Below are 24,570 nucleotides of genomic sequence, written 5' to 3'. Positions count from 1 at the left end.
CTGGGGATGCATTTTAGGAGTGTTGTATCATGCTAATGTTTCATTTCACATGAATTGTGTTGAGTGTGCATTGAAGTCTGCTATTTCCATTGCTCTGCTATGGTTTGTAGTAACCTGAATGTGTGTGTGTGCCAAAAAGCATGAATTGTGCTGTTTGAGGTGAGTTCTTTGAACTGGCATATACAATAAACTACACAGGAATGGTAAAAAGCATATACTATAGATTGCTAGTATGGAAAGAGTTATCCCTTGACACAAACCTCTTTTTCTTTGAAAGGGTCAAAATCCTTTCCAACTGGCCAAGTAGTAGAGGTTCAAGAGATCTGCTCAACAACGTTTCGCTCAAAGCTGCAGGATGGAAACTTGAAGGCATTTGGAGATATCGTTGAATTTTGACCCCACCTGGGGTTGTCATTTTACTCACAGATTTTCCAGCCGGCTGAACACAGAGCCAGTAATATTGGGGGGCTCCAGTCGCTAGCAGTGAGCAGACTGACTTCAATAAGACTCAGAAACAAAAGGATTTCAGTTTCCTTTGCAGTTCTTTGCTGAAGGCTCCTCGGGTTGGACAAGCCATCAAAGCCACAAAGCGATAGAGACGCATTTATTTGAAATATGTGCTTTTCTTTGAGATGTATATCTTTATTCACTATGTGAAAGTGAGACATTCACTTTTTATAGTGTACAATTTCCTGTTTTTTATTTGACACCAACAACTGTGATTCAAGAATTCAGAGCAGCTCGCAGAACAGACAGATGTAATCTCTCTGTGTTCATGTGTTTCCATGACAAACCAAAAAACCAAGGGAAATGCTTTTGATGATTCCTGATATCAAACTCACTGCCTTCTCTAATATCCTGGGTGTTGCAGGCATATAACATACTGTTTATGTAGCTATGTGGCCTGACCTGTGCCCAAGGAAGAACTCTATTACCAGCATTTTGTTGGTATACATTTATACATGTCTAATAGACGTATATTACATTTATTCACATTATTGTACCGAGATGTAAAACTCACCATATATCAATGCTGTAAGAGTAAGTAGTGTACAGTAGGAGAGGGTTCACACACTTTTTTAAAGCGCTCACTCCATGTTCTTGTATATATATTATGTTGATGTGACATGGGAGCCTCTCATTTTATCCCAAAATGTTTTTACTCAACATAGATACTCTATTGTTTTAGACTGTCTTAGATAATACATGTCTGCAGTCATACTGACAACTTTTAATGAGTATTTAAGCAATAAGGCCCAATGAGGTGTGGTATATGACCAATATACCATGGCTAAGGACTGTTCTCACACACAACGCAACGCGGAGCGCCTGGCCATAGCCCTTAGCTGTGGTATATTGGCCATATACCACAAACCCCCAAGGTGCCTTATTGCTATTATAAAATGGTTACCAATGTAATTAGAGCAGTAAAAATACATGTTTTGTCATACCCATGGTATACGGTCTGATATACCACAGCTTTCAGCCAATCAGCTTTCAAACCACCCAGTTTATAATCTGGAATAACCTGATTCATATCAGTTTGTAAGAGCCAGAGTACCATAATCTAATTTACCCTAAAATAAGATTCCTGAGGAATGCCACACTAAATGCAAGTCATCATGAATCAAATTGGGCAGCTAATTTCAGCAGGAATAAGTTCAACACCTTTTATCCTGTCTGTATGAATCGGTGGGCTTCGGTGTAACTGTTTGTCCCTTTGAAGTAAAATATTAACCATAAAGAAGGCAGATTTTTATTGTGGGCAAATATTTATGTCAAATGTTGACATTATACAGCTCCTCTAAACATGTGTCATGAAAAATTCTACTTTCATACTGATGAAAGAAAACCCCTGTTTTTGAAGGTCTTTTGTTTAGGATTTGTGACGTGTCATGGCTGGAGGCACAAGACCAGTTTTGAAGCTATTGGACAGCTGGTAACCGACGTTTAGAACCATTTTAAATCCAATGAATTGCTTATTTAGGTCGCCTATGACATTTTGACCTTGTGAAACTCATTTTGATTTGAGCAGTTGGGGTAAAGGTATTTTATTACTTTCTCTTCCAAAAATGTAGCAACAATTTCATAGCATTCTTGTGTGAAAACGAAGTCCGACGACTGAACTGACAATATGTCCATCTTGTCAACGACTATGATATCTTGTGCCTTTTACTATGTTTAACACAACAGAAGCATTCCTTATGTCATGTTGACAACTGTCTTCTAACCCTCCTCACACCTCAAATCAAAATGCACATACGATAATAATTTGAATATTCAAAGTGGTGAATACAACACAGGTCCATATTCATATCCAAATTGTGTGTTGCAAACCAGGGTCAGTTATTGTGGTTGTTCTTTAGATTTGATAAAGGCCACATTGACCTAGGCAGGCAGTGAGGGTGAACGATTGAGACCACTCTAGCATTACAGACACGAATTGGTAACAGAAATGTAGTCTAAAGGCAAAAGGATCTAACCATTTTAGATAACATTCTGATAAAAAAATTTAAAAAATTATAGTTAATTTGTTTGGAATGTTTGCCTGAGAACTAGGCTTTACTCTGCCCCTGTTGATTATGAATTTGAATTAACATGTAATTACACATGAACAGCTCCTATAACACGACTTTTAATATAAAAGTGGATCAAGTCAAGTGCAGTTACTGTATTAGAGTAATTACTGTAAATGCAAATGAATGTAAAGTGTTGCCTTATTGTTTTCTTTAACAAAGGTGCTAAACAAGCAGCCTTCCTCCCAAGGATGTAAATCATTCTGGAAACATGTTTATTTAGTGGAGCACTTTCGTGCAATGACACATAATGGATGTGTAATTAGGCCATTTTGAAGGTTTTCATTTGATTATAAAGTGATTTGGTTCACCTCAAATCTTTCAAACAAGAGAGTCCATCGTCCCCAGTAAAATGTGTCACATTACCGCCCACAGTCCTTTATTAAGCTGAGTACTCCTATGAAGATAGTAGCTATATTCAAAGAATCATTCATTCTCTTGTAAGAATGTATTCAAAACACTATTTCACCTTAGTTCATTTACTGTAGGGTCGGTCATCTTTGAAAGTTTGTGTGAATTTAATGTCTGCTTTTTCTCACTGATATTTTGCACAATGGCAGTACTCTTTAGTTTTACAATATCTTCTCTGGACATAATTATTACATGTTTGTATTATATTTCTTGGTATACATTTCCCAGTTGACTTTGTCTTCATCTTTTACTGTATTTATATATGAAGTGTACTCTTCATGTAATTATGCATACTTCAAATATAACTATTTAACGCATAATATCTTAGAACATGTCACTCATGAAAAACACTTAACTGATGATAGGTCATGTGAAGTTATTTCTGGACCTGAGCACGAAATGTGGTCCTTTGTGAATATGTGTGTTTCTGCTGAAAAACACTTCACAAAAACCCTTCAATTATGTCTTCAATTCATTCTTGATTTTAGTCAAAGCCAATTTACAGTTAATGCCTTCTCATGTGAAGAGTACACAGATTTGTTTGAGGAATGGTGTTGTATCCACTGTAAAGTTATTTGATTCATCACTTTAGTCGACATTACAGATATGTTTATGCCAGTCTATGATCAATGCATTCTGTTTTGTATTAAGTGGATGTATCACTTCTTGATGTCATCACCATTATGTGTATTTAAAGCAGTTTAGGAGAGATATAGTTAAGGTCATAGAAACCATTTTAGAAGACCGTTATAGAGTACTGCGTTATAGTTAACCTGCCATTGACATTCATTGAGTTGTTTTCTTAACTATCTACTATGTAGTGTGCTAGGTAGAAATCAAGATGTATAATATTATAAAACCAGTTTGTGTGATAATCAGTTTCAGTAGCTAACTGAGAACGGATATGAGGGCATTTATTTCAATGCATTTGATGTAAAAACCATCTGCATGCTGATATTTTTGTTTGTAAGCGTTATTTACTATTTGACAGCAACAGTGACATTTTACAAACTTATGTTCTGTTTCAGCAAAATACTTATGGGAATTTATTTGATATGCCATTTTCTGCACAAAATGAGGAATTATGTCAGTTAAGTGACCTTTTATAATTTCCTCTGCTGTTACAGACTCTTGAAAATGAATGAAATGTAACATTTGAACATTGAATTGAGGTGTCAACATTTTGTTTCTTGAGAGTCAATGTGAGTCGTCAGTAAAAAAAAAAGTAATACAGAGTTAAGGATGCTGTCTAAGGTGCTGTTTCTTTCTTCCAGAAACTGTTTTTATAAACCATAAATGGCAGCTTTTGTCACTGATTGCCAATCATTATTTCCCTGTTCAATACATTTTGAGGACATTGTCAATAAAAATAAATTTAAAAAAAGTGAATTATTATCATTTTAACCCTTGTCGCTAGAGGCATCTCTCAATTAAACCTTGTGGAAATAATCTCCAGTAGCCAGACTTTTTTTGGTATAGAGCATTTATTCTGATAAACCTGGTCAAAGGTAGGCTAATAAGCTGAGTTTGAAAGAAGTAATCAAGACATTCGCCTATATTTAAATTTACAGTATCAATGCAAAGTGCGAATATGGCCAGTATTTAATAACTGGTTCTACGTTGATTAACACCATGCAACCACCAGGGGTAGCCACCAGGAGTAGCCAAATTCAAAACAGATGTTCGCTTTTTTGCCGTCATTGGACTGAGTGAGAGAAGTACTATTATTACCACGTCAGTACTCAACATGACGAGAAAAAGCTTTTGAGGAGGATGTCACAGATTCCAGTCCATTCAAAGGAGAGGACCTTCTTTTATGCAGGTGTTTGAATACCTGAAGAGGCTCGTTCATAGCTTTTATGAAAAAGTCTACGGCATTACATTTCGAGAAATCGGGTACGTATTCCACAATATTGTAAGTAAAATAGCAGCTTGCTCTCTAAAATTCGATAGATATGGTGTTGTTTTGGAATATTGTGGTGAAATTACATTTAGGCTATGATAGGAAACATGATGTGACTGTGTGAGGTGAACTTATCTAATGGCTTACATATATGATGACTGTGATGTGGTTGTCTCACCTAGCTATCTTCAGATGAATGCACTAACTGTAAATCGCTCTGGAGGATAAGAGCATTTGCTAAATGACAAAAACAATTGACACGTGGCATTTTTATTCAGCATTATTGTTGTGTTGCTGCAGCATATGCATGTCAGTGTTTCAATATCATAGAAATAGAATAACATTCTCAAGATATATTGATACATTGTATCTCAGTAATGGCAGCATGTATGTTATAGGATATTGTATCAGTTCTGCGCAATGAATGCAGAAATCTAGGCTTCCTTATTTTCACAGTCATGTACCCAATTTTTTTCCCAAGTTTCATTCATTGGAGGTTAAACCGAATTCCATTTATGCTGTTATCTTCTTAGTTGTTGAAATATGATCATAGGGATGTGTCTCCTGTGGATTCAAGATTCTCTGTTACACATCACAACTCTTTGTATTCCTAAAGGCATTATAGCAGAAAGCATAACATATAAATAAATTCCTCCTCAGTGAGAAAATACTTTTCACCGGGCGGAGACATATCAGTGACTAGACGAGGGTGACCAAGAGCTTTCCTATGGTGGCCAGCCAACAGCTGGCCATGGGCAACGGTTCAATCAAAGCCCCACGGCCAGAGGACAGCTTCCTGGCCTCCAGCCTCAAGGTGTGTGACACGGAGCCCTTGAGGCTCAGGATAGCCCACCTGGAAGAAGAGCTGGCCCAGAGGGACCATGAGTTAAAATCCCAGGAGCTGCAGCTGCAGAGCCTGCAGAGAGAGCTGGAGGCTAAAGTCTCCCAGATAGAAAAGCTTCAGGATGCCATCGGCTACAACAGCCTAGGCCGCTCCCCTCTGACTCCCAACTGTCACCGCCTGCTCAGTGTCATCAACCAGGGTCCCACCCGCTTCCACAGGGTGGCTGTGGAGGTCCACCGTAGGCTCAAGGCCAAGGAGGGCGTGTCGGCCGAGCCCACCTCAGGGCACTTCTGCGGGGGTTTCAGAGCCCACCATGTGTCCATAGAGAGGGCACGTGTTCGCAAGGACTCCAGGTGGGTGTCAGAGATCAACAGAACCACACAATGTTGTTGAGGTTATTGGAGGGTTAATAACTCCAAAACAGTTCCATGTAGTGGTGGACAGCCCCGACTACTTGTTCCTATTCTCTTGTTTTCCCACAAAGGCCTGTTCTTTACACAGAAAAACCCAGTTGCATTGTAACGTATGTGATAATTAGACACATGTCATGACATGCAAGCAGAAATGTTCGCCAAAGTTTAAAAGCAATCAGCTGGATCTGTGATAATAAAGCCTACCTTGAATCATTATTTGTGCTCAGCGGAGTCTGGTGTAGGCTACTGTGCATGCACAGTTTTCAATCCGATCACGCTTTGTCCGCAATGCACGATTTAAAAGCAATGTCCCCGCGTTTGCGGAGAACACATTCAGGGTAAACACTGCCGGCTTAATCGTAAATGACCTTTAAATGGCACATTGTCCAAATCGGATTGAATCGGATTGAATCCCGGCCCAATCCTCCTCTTGAAAGGATAAGACGGTATGGAGCTCTGTCCAAGCCTTTGTGTAGTGTCTGCCACTCCAAGGAGATTTGAAAGCCTGTATTAGCATTGGGGATAATAGGAAGGCACACGGGGAAACAAAGGCCTGAGCATCTATATGCAATATGCATGGGCTGGATCATTATGGCTTTAATTAAGCAGACCTCGGTTGCCTGCCCCCTACTCTCCTGCTTTAGTCCATTCACCAGGTCCATTTTAGGTTAATGGACTGGCCCTCGGCTGTCTGATGTAATAATTAGAGGCCTTATAGTTAAGAGGGATGCAGGGGGAAACTGACACGCCTAATGGTACTACATCAACCGTTTGTCTCCTTCTATGTGACTGGTTTAGAGACTAGGGAAAATATAGTGCTTTGTCCATCTATGAAAATCAAACATGAATGCGGTAGTAAAAATACAGTAGTAATGGCCTGATTGAAAGTCTCTTGTGATTAACTTAAGCTCTTACTCATGGTGGTGCAAACTCAACCACCAGTTAGCATCCCCTACTGTATGTTCGGTTTAGGGGGCTGTTTAAGGTGAAATAATGTGAAATCTGCATTTGAGGGTGTTATCCAGGACACTACATGCATTGTTACTGTACATGTGTAATATATTGACTCATTTAGTTCAGAAAAGTTAGCCAGAGACAATAAAACTACATTATTCAAAATAAATTTCTGATATTTGATATCTGATATTTGGCGTACAACTTAAACGTTGGATGAATATTGATTTGTAGGTGAAGTAAACCTTTGACCTCTAAAATTACAGAGTGTCTACTTGGAGGTGTTTCTCTCTACCTCTTATCTGTGCTCCTCTTGCTCCCAGCACCAAGAAGCTGATCAATGATGCCATCATGAACAATGACTTCCTGAAGAAGTTGGATCCGCAGCACATGAGGGAGATGGTGGACTGCATGTATGAGAGGATCTACACTGAGGGCCAACTGGTCATCCAGGAGGGAGAACCAGGGAACTTCCTCTATGTGCTGGCAGGTCATATCAACTTTATTAATCTCTGTTAACCCAGAAGTAAAATCTTGCGTAATTTGGTCTGCTGCGTGATTGACTTCTGTGTCCATGTGCGTTTGAAATGGAAAGTTCAGGCAAAAAAGTCTCCACCCTTATAAAGGGGAACTCTCAGCCCCCCCAAAAACACCTTCCGATCTATGCAAAGTTTTTGAGGCAAAGCAGTTTAAGAACCTCCTTCGCCCAATCTTTTCCAAATAACGTGACGAAAACCCGCAAACCGGAACTAATGCTGCTCATTATCTCATGCATCCCATTCAGTCCCGGCAGAATCTTCGGTCTACATGCAGAATCTTCCCATAGGAGATTACAGCTTTAGTAACTTCTTCACAACGGGGTTGTCTGTGGGTTGTAGCACGAACACAGCACATACCGTATTTAGCTGTTTGTCAACACTCATGCTAGGTTTTTCGTCTTCAGATGGCCTGCTAGAGGTCATGCAGAACGGCAAATTGCTCGGAGAGATGCGTCCCAGGACCGCCTTTGGAGAGTTGGCTATATTGTACAACTGTAAGAGAACTGCAACAGTGAAAGGTGGGTTTGATTTTAGTCCCCTTTGAGATACAATACTTCTCCACACACATCACAAACCAAGTGTTCATACTCAAATGCAATCATGCAACAAACCATGCATATGACATATGACATACAAAAGTATCCATGTATGACACAAAGCAGCATGATTTTCAGAGATGTCACCAAGGGACTATTGCATCCTCATTAGAATATGCAAACCATATATCACACAGCCTCCTAGTCAACAGCTGCTTCCTCTAATCTTGCATAGAATAGCGTTTGTATTTGTGTGTTTATTAAGATCCCCATTAGCCTGTAGCCAAGGCAGCAGCTACTCTTCCTGGGGTCCAGCAACGTTGAGGCAGTTATAGAATTTAAAATATTACATGACGTTATGTTTCATAACACTTTACCCAATACATGAGTGGGTTCTCTCAGGCCACTACTCCACTATCACATATTTACAACACAATATCCATGTGTACGAGTGCGTAATACTGTGCACCTCCCATAGTCTGTTCTGGACTTGAGGATTATGAAGAGACCTTTGGTGGCATGTCTTGTGGGGCATGCATGGGTGTCCGAGCTGTGTGTTAGTAGTTTAAACAGACACCTCGGTGCATTCAGCTTGTCAACACTTCTTACAAAAACAAGTATTGATGATGTCAATCTCTCCTCCACTTTGAGCCATGAGAGATATATACATTTACAATCCAGGGTTACTCCAAGCAGTTTAGTCACCATAACTCTTTCAGACATTAAAATGAGTAAATGTTCATGGAATGTTTGGCCAACTTCTATAACATTATAAGAGTATCCGGCCCTGTGAATGTCTGATCTTATATGGTGTGTTGATTGGACTTGTAATTTTCAATGCCCAGCTGTATCCCAGGCTCATATCTGGGCTCTGGACCGGCAGACCTTCCAGAGTATTATGATGAAATCTACACAGGCTACGCAAGAAGAGTACTTCAGCTTCCTACGCAGGTACATGTAGGAGCTTGGTCTTCAAGCCTGAAACAGGCATTGATGTAAATGGAAGTTTGAGTTCCGAACACATTTTTTTGCACCCCTTGATAAAGATGAGCAAAATATACTGTATAAAATAAATAATGCAAATAGTAACCTATATTGTGTCCTCACAGAAATTGGAAAATGATATTATTTTATTCTAATACAATTTCTCAGAGAAAGAGATTTTGTTAAACAAGTTATTGCCCCCCTGTTTTCGAAACCTTTCAATATCTCATCATATTTGCACTTTTTTCTAAAATGTTCTATGAGATTAGAGAAAAACATTGGGAGGGATCTTTGACCATCCCTCCATACAGAATATTTCCAGAACCTTGATATCCTTTGTCATGCCCTCTTCAATTCAAACCACAGTCCAAAGACTGAGATGGCCATTGATTTTTTTATTTGACCTTTATTTAACACGGCAAGTCAGTTAATTAAGAACAAATTCTTATTTACAATGACAGCCTAGGAACAGTGGGTTTAACTGCCTTGTTCAGAACTACAGATTTTTTACCTTGTCAGCTTAGAGATTTGATCTCGCAACCTTTCGGTTACTGGCCCACCGCTCTAACCACTAGGCTACCTCCCACCCACATTTTGATGTGTGCTTGGGGTTATTGTCTTTCTGGAAGATCCACTTCCTGCCAAGTGTCAGCCTCCTGGCAGAGGCAACTAGGTTTTTGGCTAAAATGTCCTCTTACTGGGTAATGTTCATGAAACCGTTAACCTTAACAAGGGCCCCAGGACCAGTGGGAGCAAAATAGCCCCATAACATCAAAGATCCACCACCATATTTTACAGTAGGTATGGGGTTCTTTCCTCGTATGCATCCTTCTTTCAAAGCGAAACCCATTGGTGTGCATGGCCAAAGAGTTATACTTTTATATAATCTGACCATAGCACTGGTTCCAATCCAAGTGCCAATGACGTTTCGAAAACTCCAGGCATTTACATTTGTTGGATGACATGAAAATAGAGCTCGTTGGCCATGCACACCAGTGGTGGGTTTTGTGTCGTAAAGCATTGAAAACAGGAGTGCCAATTATTTTGACCCCTATCTTTTTGAGAAAAAATCTCTTTCTCTGAGCAATTGTATTAGGATAAAATAATATAGTTTCCCACTTTTGGGGAGTATACGATATAGCTCAGTATTTGTAATATTTGTTTTCTTCAGTATTTTTTGCTCATCTTTATCAAGGGTGCCAATCGTTTTCCACCTGACTGTATCCTATTAACAAGGTTATCTCTGTGTACTTATCTTGTACAGTGTATCTCTGCTGAGAGACCTGCCAGAAGAGAAGCTTGCCAAAATCGTTGACTGTCTGGAAATTGTGAGCCTTTACTGTTTTTCGAACCAGACTTTTTCATAACTGGTGATTTGGGAAGATTTGTTGACGTATAAAGTTAATATTCTGTCTCATTCCTAGGACTATTTTGATAAAGGAGAGTATATCATTCGGGAGGGCGAGGAAGGGAACACTTTCTTCATTATAGCTAAAGGAGAGGTAAGAGAAAGGACCCAAATGTCATTGTTCATCTTTGTTGCTGAAAAGAGTCACATTCCTCTCTGGTATTACAGAGAAGTTAAAGCTGTTATCAAACCATGATAGATCATGCAATCTTATAGCAGACATGTCAGCCATTTTGGATCAAGGGAAAAAAAGATAGCACTTAACATGCTGTGTTTTCTGCCCAGGTGTGTGTCACCCAGACCACAGAGGGCTGTACTGAGCCACAGGAGATAAAGACTCTGGGTGTGGGCGACTACTTTGGAGAAAAAGCACTCATAAGGCAAGATCTGTTTACTGATCTCTTTAACCATCTCAAAATGTTCAATGGGAAAAATCGCTCTGGCCTGGTTTGTCTTGAGCACCAAGTTCAAACACACTTGTAACATAGTAATTTGGGTTCCCTCTTTCTCCCATGTTAAAATGTATTTGTTCTGCAGTATATCAATCAATTCTTAAGGCTATCCCCCTGACTGACAACCCACACATTTTACCACCGCAGTTTCAAACAAATTCTTTCACAATATTGTAGAGTAGTGGGTCGTGGAATGTTAGTCTGGTGACAAAGACATGCATTATCAAACATCTATTGTATGATTCTAGTGAATTTGTAGTGAATTTCAATTGGTTTCAGTTCTGTGTAGTTCTGCTGATTTAAATGTGTCTGTCTGTCTCTTTCCAGTGAGGATGTGCGTTCAGCAAACATCATCTCCACTGAGAATGACACACAGTGCTTGGTGGTGGACAGAGAGTGAGTAGCTTCATTGCACACGCACACACACATGCACACACACACACACAAACATTCATACACAAATACTAACATGAAACAACAGTCATGTGTTGAAAACATTTGTATCGCTTTGGTACGATTTTCACAAGAACGTGGTGAATTTTCAAAACTCTTAGTACAAAACTCCAAACTGGTAACACTTGCAAGGCAGCCAGTCTCTCAAAACATTTCACTGTGCATTCATTTTGTTTGGAGACATCTTTCACCACATAACCACTGATCCGAAATATCTGTTTACTGTGAAATATAATGAGTACATTGGTTTAATCACCAAAACAACTAAATGATATCGACTCAATTTAGCTGTTTTAACAACCATTATATCCAATAGGATAAAAATACAAGATACATGTTTCAAAATTGCCCTTTGAAGTGCTGAAAGTAATATGCTATAGTACTGTAAATTGCTGTACATTACACTGTTTTCACATTAGGCAATATACTTGCACTACCCATTCAAATTGACTGAATAATTTCTATCCCATGTGTGATCAAAGGTTTGATAATTGAAGACACCTTCAACAATGTAATCAAATGAAAGAAACATAATGTTTAGCAGGCACTGGTTTGCCTCAAGCCTGTCTTAAGCATTTGACCAACGGTTCTCATCCACATTGCAGTGTATGTCCTCATTGTTCATGCACCTGGGGAAAAACCTTTTGGCATGGCGAATCCAAGTCTGACATTGATCGGGGTTGATGTCATCCATGGCCTGAAGGAGGGTGGCAGGCTCATGTGGCTGACAATCATACAGTTTCCACCTCCATGATGATCATCATTTCTCGATAGGGTTGAGGAAAGGAGAAAACAGGAGCAGGTAATGGGTCAGGAGTCGAGGATGGGCCCAAAACCATGACTGAACCACCTCTGCATGGTGGAACCTGACATTGTCACACACAATGACATACATGACCCTTTCACCTTGACAGGCCTGCTCAATCTCATTGAGGAACTCAATGAGGTGTGCAGCATTGTAAGACCCAAGTAGAGGCCTATGCCCTACCATACCATCTCCAGATATGGCTGCACAAATGGAGATGTTTCCCCCACGTAGTCCAGCACTTGAACGGTACAAGTAGTCATTATCTATGATAATCATGTATTGGATTTTACAGAATTGTATTGTACTTATCTATTGTAGGGATCCTGTGTGGCTCAGTTGGTTAGAGCATGGCACTAGCAACACCAGAGTTGTGGGTTAAATTCATACTGGGGTTATATACAAAAATGTAGGGACTTACTGCTGTCACTTTGGATAAAAGCGTCTGCTGTGTAAATGGCATGTATTACAGTACTCTGTTGGCCAATGCAATTTGACTAAATCAGTGTAAAAAAAACTCAGCAGAAGACCCCAGCAACTTAATGTATACTGTATAGGGGATGTATTTGTTACATACAGTACATCTCTGTTCTTGTCAATATCAGATTTAGTTTAAAATTTGTGTAGAGTCAAATCATATTAGTCATGATCATAATTGTACATTACAGTATATATCATAATTTATGTTTATACTTTGCAAACATACATTTTAGTTATGTAGTCAAATCTGTGTATAGTAGACAAACCAGTTTAAAATCTATAGATTTACCCAATGGTTAAGTGATTATCAATTAAGAGCAGTTGGATTAAGTAATAGTAAAAGCTATTTTAAGAAATGAGAAGACAGTCATAGCAAAAGTGATATGAGAATTAAATTGTGAGAGGCAAGTACTTTATATGAACATGTGTTGCAATGCGAAACATGTATTTCTAGATGAAACACTGATTAAGTTTGGTGAAAAAGTGACTGTATGATTTTTGTGTGTTGTACTCAGTCAATTGATAATGTTTTTAGAGTTTTGACAGAACTGCTTTTTTTGATGATCTATTTTGAGTTTTGTACTAGGAGTTGTGAAAAAGTACCACATTATTTGTGAAAATTGCACCAAAGCAATTTGGAGGGGGAAAAAAACTATGCTTCCCCTCCAGCAACTTCAACCAGATGGTGGGCACTTATGAGGAACTGCAGGCATACCTGAAGGAATACGTTGAAGAGCTCTCCCGATGCGACGAGAGAAGAAATGCACTGTGAGTAGTGGAGGCCACAAAATGACTGTTACCATACGTAATTCAAATAACAAATGGCAGCAACATTTACAAATACCCACCCACCCCAGGGGCCTCACTGTGTGCAGAAACAGATATTTAGGAGTGCACCATTAAACCCAAATGATTCCCCCTGCCTTCTCCCCTTCCTTCCACAGGCCCCTTTCCCCCCTTATCGACTCGTCCCCAGAGGCCCAGGAGGTGTGTCGGCTCAGGGAGAGGATCGCCGTCATCCCTACGCATGACCCCTTCCAGGACTTGGAGGTCATAGCAACACTGGGCATGGGCGGCTTCGGCCGAGTGGAGCTGGTGAGTGGCCGGATGTTTGGGTCACACCCCCCGAAGCAATGTCGAAAATGACAGCATAGGGCATAGGCCTTCAGTTGCTATAAAAACAATTTAACATTCTGAGTGTACAAAACATTAAGAACACCTGCTTTTTCCATGAAAGCTGTGATCCCTTATTGATGTCACTTGTTAAATCCACTTCAATCAGTGTAGATAAAGTGGAGGAGACAGGTTAAAGAAGGATTTTAAAGCCTTGAGACAGTTGAGACATGGATTGTGTTATGGGTGCCATTCTGAGTGTGAATTGACAAGACAAAGATTTAAGTGTCTTTGAGCAGGGTTCAATTCTCAGGCCGACTCTTTTCTCTGTATACATCAATGATGTCGCTCTTGCTGCTGGTGATTCTCTGATCCACCTCTACGCAGACGACACCATTCTGTATACTTCTAGCCCATCTTTGGACACTATGTTAACAAAACTCTAGACGAGCTTCAATGCCGGTCAGCACTACTTCCGTGGCCTCCAACTGCTCTACATTGCAAGCAAAACTAAATGCATGCTCTTCAACCGATCGCTGCCCGCACCCGCCCGCCCATCTAGCATCACTACTCTGGACGGTTCTGACTTAGAATAAGTGGACAACTATAAATACCTAGGTGTCTGGCTAGACTGTAAACTCTCCTTCCAGACTCACATTAAGCATCTCCAATCCAAAATTAAATCTATAATTGGCTTCCTATTTCGCAACAAAGCATCCTTCACTCATGCTGCCAAACATACCCTCGTAAAACTGACTATCCTACCAATCCTCGACTTCGACGATGTCATTTACAAAATAGCACTCTACTCAACACTCTACTCAGCAAATTGGATGTAGTCTATCACAGTGCCATCCAATTTGTCACCAAAGCCCCATATACTACCCACCACTGCGACCTGTATGCTCTCGTTGGCTGGCCCTCTCTACATATTTGTCGCCAAACCCACTGGCTCCAGGTCATCTAGAAGTCTTTGCTAGGTAAAGCCCAGCCTTATCTCAGCTCACTGGTCACCATAGCAGCCCCCACCCGTAGCACATGCTCCAGCAGGTATATTTCACTGGTCACCTGCAAAGCCAACTCCTCCTTTGGCTGTCTTTCCTTCCAGTTCTCTGCTGCCAATGACTGGAACGAATTGCAAAAATCACTGAAGCTGGAGACTTATATCTCCCTCACTAACTTTAAGCATCAGCTGTCAAACCAGCTTACCGATCATTGCACCTGTACATAGCCCGTCTGTAAATAGCCCACCCAACTACCTCATCCCAATGTTGTTGTTTTTTTTGTTGCTCCTTTGCACCCCAGTATCCCTACTTACACATTTAATTGCTAAATTGCAATTATTTCGCCACTATAGCCTATTTATTGCCTTACCTCCCTAATCTTACTACATTTACACAAACTGTATATATAGTTTTCTTTTGTGTTATTGACTGTACGTTTGTTTATCCCATGTGTAACTCTGCTGTCTGTGTCACACTGCTTTTCTCTATCTTGACCAGGTCGCAGTTCTATATGAGAACTTGTTCTCAACTGGCCTACCTGGTTAAATAAAGGTGAAAGATATATATATATTTTTTTAAAACAGGGTATGGTAGTAGGTGCCAGGCTTACCGGTTTGTGTCAAGAACTGCAACGCTGCTGGATTTTTCACACTCAACAGTTTCCTGTCTGTATAAAGAATGGTCCACCACCCAAAGGACATCCAGTCAACTTGACACAACAGTGGGAAGCATTGGAGACAACATGGGCCAGCATCCCTGTGGAACGCTTTCGACACCTTCTAGAGGCCTTGCCCCAACGAATTGAGGCTGTTCTGAGAGCAAAAAGGGGGTGCAACTCAATATTAGGAAGGTTTTCCTAATGTTTGGTATACTCGGTGTATATGTAAACAATATGAGTAATTGTTTTATTGCAGGTGAAACTGAGAGATGAAGATACCACATTTGCTCTGAAGTGTATTAAAAAGAAGCACATTGTGGACACAAGACAACAGGAGCACATCTACTCTGAGAAGAACATCCTTCAGCAGACCAACTCACACTTCATAGTCAGGTCAGCGTCATGTGCTCATGCTGCTCTCTGATCCTCAAGGTTTATCCTCAGACAATAATGCCCATTACAGAGTCCCCAAAGCATTGTAAACATTCAAAGCGTTTTACTCATGCTTTTCTTCAAGCTTTGACATGGTTTTCCCAGTGTACTTTACATGATACCTATTTGTAGCAGTGTGAAGGATCTCCAATATACCCAATCATCCAGACTGCTATCACCTGGAATGAAACAGTGAAATGGACCTTATGACAATCACGTTCACCCCAAGAGCAAGAGGGAGACAAGCCATATTGATGTTTACAAGGCCTCCCATGTAAAACATCTCATAGGTTTTGCACTCTATTTTCTATCACCAATTGCTTTTTGAAAGATGCCCTTGTACTGTTTGAGGGAAAAGGACATACAATATCATGCAATCGCAGTAGGTCGATTTATGCAAAGTAGGACCTCGTGTGTCCGCTGAATGCATAAATGAACAGTTGAGTGAAGGACAAATTCATTGTCGTTCAGATCTATGAAACAGAGAAGAGAGTGATTGTTTTTAGTCACAATGGAAATTAATAAAGCATGTATTGTATTCATCTAGTATATGAATAATGCATGTTTAGAGTGCGGTTTCAAACAGAAAGTCAAATGTGTAATATAAATGAGGCAGTAGTCTTCCCTACAAACTTTTGATGATTTTTAAGATTTGTACGATTTTTTACAAATATTATGCACATGATCTTGAGTTTTCGACAAGGGGACGTTTATTTTTTACCAAGCGATATGGTTCCATTGCCATGACTCCCATGACTTGAAAGTGAAAGGTCTCATTTCACTGAATAGCCTATACAGACAAGCCTTTGTATCTTAGGTCAGCTCTCAGATTAATAGGGGACTGTGGAAGTGAAGGGTGTTGACCTTGAGACAAGAAGTGGTTCATAAAAGAAAAGTTTGAACTTTTTCCTCTTAAGAGAGAGAGATGCCCCTCTTCATGTTCTATGGTCCGGGAGGAGTTGCTAAGGAGTCACTTGAAACAATGTCAGTTTGTTTTGGGTCTCAACGTTGAGTGTAGACTGAGGTTTGATTTATTTGCCCTCTGACATTCAAGGACAAAAGTCCTGGGCAAACACAGCTTCCAACTGCCACCCCAAAAAGGAAAGTTCCGTTTGATGGCCATCACCATCCTCACACGTCTCTCTTTTCCCTCTCTCAAAATGGTCCTTTCTCTCTATCTGCTTTCCTAGAGTTGTTCTTCTGGCCTCAATTGACAAACAGGTCCAATGTGAAACAAATGGCAGCTTAACTGCTTAAAAGTACATCATCCAAAGAAATATACTGCAGAGCAGAAGACCTCTGTCAATAACTCATGTCTTTAAGAACTCCAGAACAGTAACGTTAGTATTGTTCAGATGGTCCTTGTGCACTAAGTCCTCTTAAATGTCACTTTGTGTTCTAGGTTGTTTCGGACATTCCGAGATGACAAATATGTGTACATGCTACTGGAGGCCTGCCTGGGTGGGGAGCTGTGGAGTGTACTACGGGACATGTGAGTGTAGGTTGTTTTACATCTGCGAAAACACCCAAAAGCCTGGAATCAATGATGCCAATCAATCATCAGTATTAAGTCCTAGTATGTGTCTGAATATTGGTCTTGACTATGATACAGGAGTTCCTTTGAGGAGCAGACAGCCCGCTTCTGCATTGCCTGTGTCCTGGAAGCCTTTGACTACCTCCACGCCAGAGGAATCATCTACAGAGACCTGAAACCTGAGAACCTACTACTGGATGCAGAAGGCTATGTCAAAATGGTAATAGACCTTCATTTGATCACTGCTCATTTTCAGTTGTTTGTTCATAGTCATATACAGTATGTTCATGTTACAGTATCTGTCTGTTTCCTTAGGCAGACTTTGGTTTTGCTAAGAGGATAGGCCTGGGGAAGAAGACATGGACGTTCTGTGGGACCCCAGAGTATGTGGCTCCAGAGGTCATCATGAACAAGGGCCATGACTTTGGAGCTGACTGTTGGTCTCTGGGGATCCTCATCTTTGAGCTACTGACTGGCAGGTGAGTCACTATGACAGTCTGACATGTGGCTCACAGTACTAGTAAAAATGGTGCTGCTCTTGAATTTGTCTCTACGAACGCTTCACTTTGAGAGGAACCATTAGGCATTAGGGCCCCATTCGGCAACCATGGTAACCAGCTTGACATGGCGAGGTTGAGTGTATGAGAGACTATTTGAGATAGCTTTTTGGGCTGCATTGGGCTGTCTAAGTGTTTCCAGCATGTCCATGAAACCATGATTTTTTTTATATAGTCACCATTAACAGGAACCCTAAGTTTCTGTTTTGTACGTATTTTAGTCCACCCTTTTCCGGAACTGACCCCATTAAGATCTACACCATGGTCCTCCATGGGATTGAAAAGGTTGACTTCCCCAAGAGGATCAGCAAGCGCCCCGATGACCTTATCAGGAGACTCTGCAAGTATGTGGTTGTAGCATTACAAACTGCTGCTTTGCTTGCCAATAGAAGTGTTGTCAGGGACAGCTTACTATTAGTCATTTTTATTAATCACACACATACAAACACACACTTTTTGGGGAGATGGGAAATTTGAGATTTTAGGCTATGCCTATTAACCCAGTAGGGGATTGTGCCTCTGATGATAAGAGGCTGTAGTTGAATGAAGTAAGCAGTGTATCTGTCTGTCTACATTGTTTGAGGTAAAGCCAACACAAAAACCAATACTATGTAGTGCAACCCTTATTTGCATCACCATTTCAGATGACAAAATGACATGTTTATATTGTACCGATAGGCTACTGGATAATGCTAGTGAGCACCATGTTTCAAACCCTTTGGCCAGCTCAGTCACACAGCAATTGGGCCTGTAGTAATTGACCAGACAAAAACCATTGCGAGTAATTGGTCCATGAGTGGCCTGCATTGATGTCATCAGGAAATCACATGTCAAACCAGACCAGCTCTGAATCAAACAGTCTGCGTCATATCTACTGTACAATATCAATCTGCTTTCATGTGTATAGGGTATTAGCTGCAATCACATTATCAGCATTCTGTTTGTCCAGATGGTTGTCAACAATAACTGACCCGTGCATCATTTCCTTCTCCTAGGCTTAACCCTGTGGACAGGCTTGGTAATAAGAAGAACGGCATCATGGACATTAAGAAACACAAGTTGGTCCACTTCTTATTAATGAAGCATCATCAACACCACTCCACACCTAGACAGATCCAATATCCTAGACACTCATCAGCTATTGTGATACTAATTATGCACCATACAAGGATACAAGCACTATTGAAATATATCATTTGTCATTGGTGTTCTTTAACAGATGAATCCATTGATGGATTTCTGGTCCAATGCAATTCGAATCCAGCTCAGGTTTAACAGCTTGCTCAGTGGTGCCTTCATAACCAGTAGGCTACCCAGCTAGCAGATTTGGTTCCTTGGAAGTTGTGGAACCGTATGTTTTTGGTTTCCCATTTTTTCTCGGAACGAAGTCATGTGTTTCCTGACCGATTTTAAAAAATGTAAAAAATAATTCTAAGAATGGAAGAAAATGTTGCTTGTCCTGGGAACAAAAGTTGTAGGTTGCAGGGAGGTTCTGAGAACATTTTACTATGGTTCCCTGAAAGTCTTCCTGGGAGATATTATGTTTTATTAACCTTCTGAGACCAGAAAAAGTAGGTTATTTGAAGGTAAGTAAATAACGTTTTAAGAACATTCTCAAAATTTAGTGAATGTTTTGAACAAAATGTCTAAATATGTTCACTGAATGTTTCAATTACACTGCTATCTTAGTTTAGCTGTTTTGAACTCCAAGCAGAGAGAGAAATTCATTTGTAATGCAAACACTTATTTTTGTATTGTGACACAGCGTCAGTGAGATTCAAACTTATGATTTTCTGTTTTCTATCCATGGAATGAGTCCACTGCGCCACCAGGATGGAGCTAACATACAACATACAATTTTTTTATTCATACAAAGCTGTTCATTTTAGTCTATTCAAACAGACCCCATTTCAAAGGAAACAAGAACTCATTAAGATCAGGTGTGGCCAATTAGGGGCGCAGCCAACACACCTGAACACCCTTAACAAGAGTGAGGATAGAGAGAGTTTTGCTGAGAGGGGAATGTATATGTTTTTAGCATTCTTAGAATTTTTTTTTAGAATGTTACTATTTTCTTGTGGTTTTTTATTGAAAGTTTACATAAAGTTCTGAGAACGCAATTACTGTTTTTAAATAACATTCTTAGAATGTTCTCTGAACTAGAGATGTGCACGGTTATTTGAATAATAAAATACTCGTGTGAGCATTTATTTTGGGGCCCAAACATGTATAGGCCTATTTTAACACTGAAAAGGCTTTTTCTAAATTAAATTAATATATGCATGTGACATTGTTACATACAAGGATATATCATGACATTTCAAATAATCTATTTAATAAAACAACAAACTTTTCAATGTAGTTTTTATGACATGCGCCCCATAAAAAAAGACCGGTAGCCATCCGGTAGCATTCAGGTGTGTAGCTAGTTGTTTATGTTGGCCAATCAAAGCATAGCAAATGTAGTCTGAGTTCACTAATGCAATGCAAGATGGAATAAAATTACGTAATGAGAAGTAGGCTGAAACGAGCAACCAACTGGTTAGCTGTTGTTTTATATGAATGGGTTTGGTGAGAAAGTGCAAAATGTAGCCTTAATCAACCAGTCTGGCTAGGCTACTCCAGTCAATACAGGCACTATTCTATGGGATGATAACTTGTAGCAGCCACACTGTTTTTTATCTAATCTTGGCTGTTGCTGAGTAGTCTCTCTCTCTCTATCTATCTATCTATCTATCTATCTATCTATCTATCTATCTATCTATCTATCTATCTATCTATATCTATATCTATCTATCTATCTATCTATCTATCTATCTATCTATCTATCTATCTATATCTATCTATATATATATATATCCCCAAAAATGTATGATGCACTGAAACGTTCTTTGAACAATTTGAGAACATGACTTTATATAGAACTGGGAGGAAACCTGTAGGAAATGTTATGCTTAGGTACTGAAATTCCCAAGGAAGAATGTTGTTTCTTAATAACATTTTCTGAACTATTTGAGAACATTCCCAATGTCAAACTAGTTGGAGAACGTTCCTAGAACATTACCAAATATTAATTTAAATGTAACCATGTTTGACCTTTCAGAAACGTTCTGATAAATTAATGAAATACCAAGAAAATTACTTTTTTGTTGTTGTAAAGTTCCTTGAATTTGCTGAGAATGTTCCAAAGCCAAGCAACTGTCCTGCACCATACCCAGAACGTTGTGGGAATGTTGTATGCAAATAACCATAGGACAACCACACTCTCTAAGAAACATATGGTTCTCAGAATGGTATGTGCTAGCAGTCACTTAGAGACATTGGGCTAAATATGTCAGAACCGTATTAAAACTTCCATTGGTGTCAAATTCTCTCTGCACTGTGCAAATAATTGTGTGATGAGCACCTTTCCCTCCCTCCTCTTCGGTATCATGTCACAACACGCAGTATTGCATAACAAACAGCACTTTCACCTCGGAGCAATTAGCTGTGAGAATGGGGGGTGCAGTTGTCCCCCTACTCAGCAGAGTAGAGCCTTAATAGACCATAGGACTGGCAGAGCTGGCTTCTTCTCAAGTCATCAGGGCACTAATGTTTGAAGCAGGAGGAATATGGTTTTGTTTTCAACTCACTGAGCAAATGATTAAAATAGCGAGTGCCATTTTGACTTATGTTTGGTGTTTGGACAGATGTTCTGTGTAGGCGAATGATGTTTGTTAGAAATGGTATGAAAACCTTAGTGACCCTATTAGCAGACTGACGCCATTCTGTTTTTGGTGTTGCTATGATTGCATTCTCCTGTGTGTGTGTGTGTGTGTGTGTGTGTGTGTGTGTGTGTGGCTGGCTGGCTTCCTGTAGAAGACGTGTATTTTTTTCCCACTGCTTGAAACAGGGTCCTGTAGGGTGAGAGCTGTCTTTGTGGAGTAACTTGTGCATGTATGCAATATCTACAGTATACAGACTGTGCTGTATTGTATTGGTTCTGGTGTAGTGTGTGGGCACTGGGGGATGATGGGATCTGTAGTTCTGAAAATGAACAGCTGCCTCTTTGTGACATCCTGCAGGTGGTTCCAGGGCTTTAACTGGGAGGGGCTGAGACGCCAGAAGCTCATATCGCCACTGAAGAGAGAGGTGATGTGTAATATTACATTTACCACAAAAAAAAGACTACATGGCTGCTAAAGAAGTGCTTGGATGTGACTGTATCTGACTGGTGTTCTTTGCTGTTCCTCTTCCCAGCTGAAGGGGCCGATGGACCACAGCCACTTTGACATCTTTCCCCCAGAGCTGGAGGAGACACCAGACGAGCTGTCAGGCTGGGACAAGGACTTCTGAGGTGCCCCTGGAGCCTCTACACCCTAAAGCCTTTTGTCTATATAGGTGGTGTACCTCTACTACCTGACGCTAGTGTTCCGCTAGTGCAGTGAACTGTGCTATCTGCCTTAAAAACAATCAACTCCACAGAAGCAGCCATGACTGAATACTGTAATCCCATCTCTTCCCTGTGGTTGCCGTACTTGCCATACATTTGACATCATGACTGCCTGCCTGTTACTGCCTTTCTTGCCTGCAGATGGAGGAGATTGCCTCCTTAAGAATTGCGTTTTAGGTTTTTGGCCGGAAGAGCAGTGTGTGAAGTGCCACATGAAACTCTCATGAGACAACAAGGACATTCATCAAGTGATTGAAAGACTGAGTGCCAAAAGCCCTCGTCTCAGTCCATTGGGTTATTTCCCTCAGACAGCAACTGATGGAGGACAATGGAAATAAATAGAAAAGCTTATTTATTATTACAATTAAAGCCATTGCGTATTTGCTTTTGGCTTTCTTCAAGGTTTTTAAAGAAGTGAACCAAAATGAGGTTTTATACATTTCAAAAAAGCCTCTTATGGACTCGGGGACCAATCACAATGAGAAAAGCTAAACAAAATATGATGTGATTAAATGAGTAGCAGAAATCAGACCAATTGTCCTTGCCCTATCACACTAAATACATTCCACACACAATACTTCTGTAAAAACCCTGAAGCAGGCCAAAAGGAAAAACACGTTGGTTTGACAATAAAAAAGCTTTTTTATTTACTTCATCAACCAAGAGTTGCTGAATCTCCTTTCAACTTCAGTTTGCGCCTCAATTCATTCACCTTAGTTGGTGAGCGAAGTAGCGGCAGTGTTCCCTTCCCTTCTTTCCCTCAGACAGAGTGATGTGCCTAATTTGTGTCCTAAACAATAACGACAACCTTTGAGGATGTTCTCAGCCTTCCAAAATGTAGATACATTCGGCCATGTAGTGTATGTGGACACCTGTTCATCGAAACATCTCATTCCAAAATCATTGGCATTAATATGGAGTTGGTCCCTCCATTGCTGCTATAACATCCTCCACCCTTCTTGGAAGACTTTCCACTAGATGTTGGAACATTACTGCAGGGACTTGCTTCCATTCAGCCACAAGAGCATTTGTGAGGTCAGGCACTGATTTTGGGCGATTAAGCCTGGCTCGCAGGTGGTGTTCCAGTTCATCCCAAAGGTGTTCAAAGAGGTTGAGGTCAGGTCTCTGTGCAGGCCAGGCAAGTTCTTCCACACCGATCTCAACATACCATTTCTGTATGGACCTTGCTTTGTGCACAGGGGCTTTGTCCTGCTGAAACCGTAAAGGGCCTTCCCAAAACTGTTGCCACAAAGTTGGAAGCACAGAATCGTCTACAATGTTCCCTTCACTGGAACTAAGGGGCCTAGCCCGAAACCTGCCCAGGGACTGCGGTTGAAAATTAGCCGGCTGGCTAAAACGGGCACTTACTGAAATGTTGATTACTGTGCACTGTCCCTTTTCCTGTAAAAGTAAAATAAACTCAAACAATGAAAAACAGCCCCAGACCACTATGCATTGGGGCAGGTAATGTTCTCCTGCCATCAGCCAAACCCAGATTCACACGTCGGACTGCCAGATGGTGATGCGTGATTCATCACTCCAGAGAACGGGTTTCCACTGCTCTAGCGTCCAATTGCGACAAGCTTTACACCACTCCAGCCGACGCTTGGCATTGCGCATGCTGATCTTAGGCTTTTGTGCGTTTGCTCAGCCATGGAAACCCATTTTATGAAGCTCCTGACATACAGTTCTTCTGCTGACGTTGCTTCCAGAGGCAATTTGGAACTCGATAGTGAGTGATGCAACCGAGGACAGATGGTTTTTTATGCACTATGCGCTTCAGCACTCGTCGGTCCTGTTCTGTGAGCTTGTGTGGCCTACCACATCACGGCTGAACCGTTGTTGCTCCTAGATGTTTCCACTTCACAATAACAGCACTTACAGTTGCCCGGGGCAGCTCTAGCAGGGCAGAATTTGACGAACTGACTTATTGGAAAAGTGATGGTGCCACATTGAAAGTCACTGAGCTTTTTAGTAAGGCCATTCTACTGCCAATGTTTGTTTATGGAGATTTAATGGCTGTGTGCTTGATTTTTATACACATGTCTGCAGCGGGTGTGACCGAATTAGCTGAATCCTCTC

General features: G+C 40.6%; 2 protein-coding genes across 25 annotated transcripts in view; both read left to right on the top strand.

Annotated features, from left to right (window-relative positions):
• The window catches only part of LOC112252949 (collagen alpha-1(XIII) chain), a 113,919-nt gene extending 109,530 nt beyond the window's left edge, over positions 1–4,389 (top strand). For 23 of the 24 annotated variants that reach the window (XM_024424674.2, XM_024424681.2, XM_024424675.2 and 20 more), the window contains one exon: positions 278–4,389. In XM_024424674.2, the coding sequence (XP_024280442.1) occupies positions 278–307 (30 nt within the window). In that variant the 3' untranslated portion in view covers positions 308–4,389. The remainder of the gene's footprint in view (positions 1–277) is intronic. The other variant, XM_024424698.2, reaches the window with a different exon arrangement.
• Positions 4,390–4,658: 269 nt separating this feature from the next.
• On the top strand, positions 4,659–23,430 carry LOC112253523 (cGMP-dependent protein kinase 2-like). Its single transcript, XM_042323536.1, has 19 exons — positions 4,659–4,883; positions 5,551–6,087; positions 7,425–7,591; positions 8,045–8,158; positions 9,022–9,127; positions 10,425–10,488; positions 10,585–10,662; positions 10,854–10,948; positions 11,348–11,416; positions 13,428–13,526; positions 13,703–13,853; positions 15,790–15,926; positions 17,368–17,457; positions 17,578–17,719; positions 17,815–17,978; positions 18,278–18,400; positions 19,052–19,114; positions 22,121–22,187; positions 22,296–23,430. Exons 2-19 carry the CDS (start codon positions 5,618–5,620, stop codon positions 22,389–22,391), a joined length of 2,295 nt encoding a protein of 764 aa, XP_042179470.1. The 5' UTR covers positions 4,659–4,883; positions 5,551–5,617; the 3' UTR covers positions 22,392–23,430.
• The last annotated feature ends 1,140 nt before the right edge of the window (positions 23,431–24,570 follow it).

Source organism: Oncorhynchus tshawytscha, linkage group LG06 (genome assembly GCF_018296145.1).
Source record: "Oncorhynchus tshawytscha isolate Ot180627B linkage group LG06, Otsh_v2.0, whole genome shotgun sequence".
Taxonomy (NCBI): Eukaryota; Metazoa; Chordata; class Actinopteri; order Salmoniformes; family Salmonidae; genus Oncorhynchus; species Oncorhynchus tshawytscha.
This window is presented reverse-complemented; position numbering and strand designations above follow the sequence as displayed.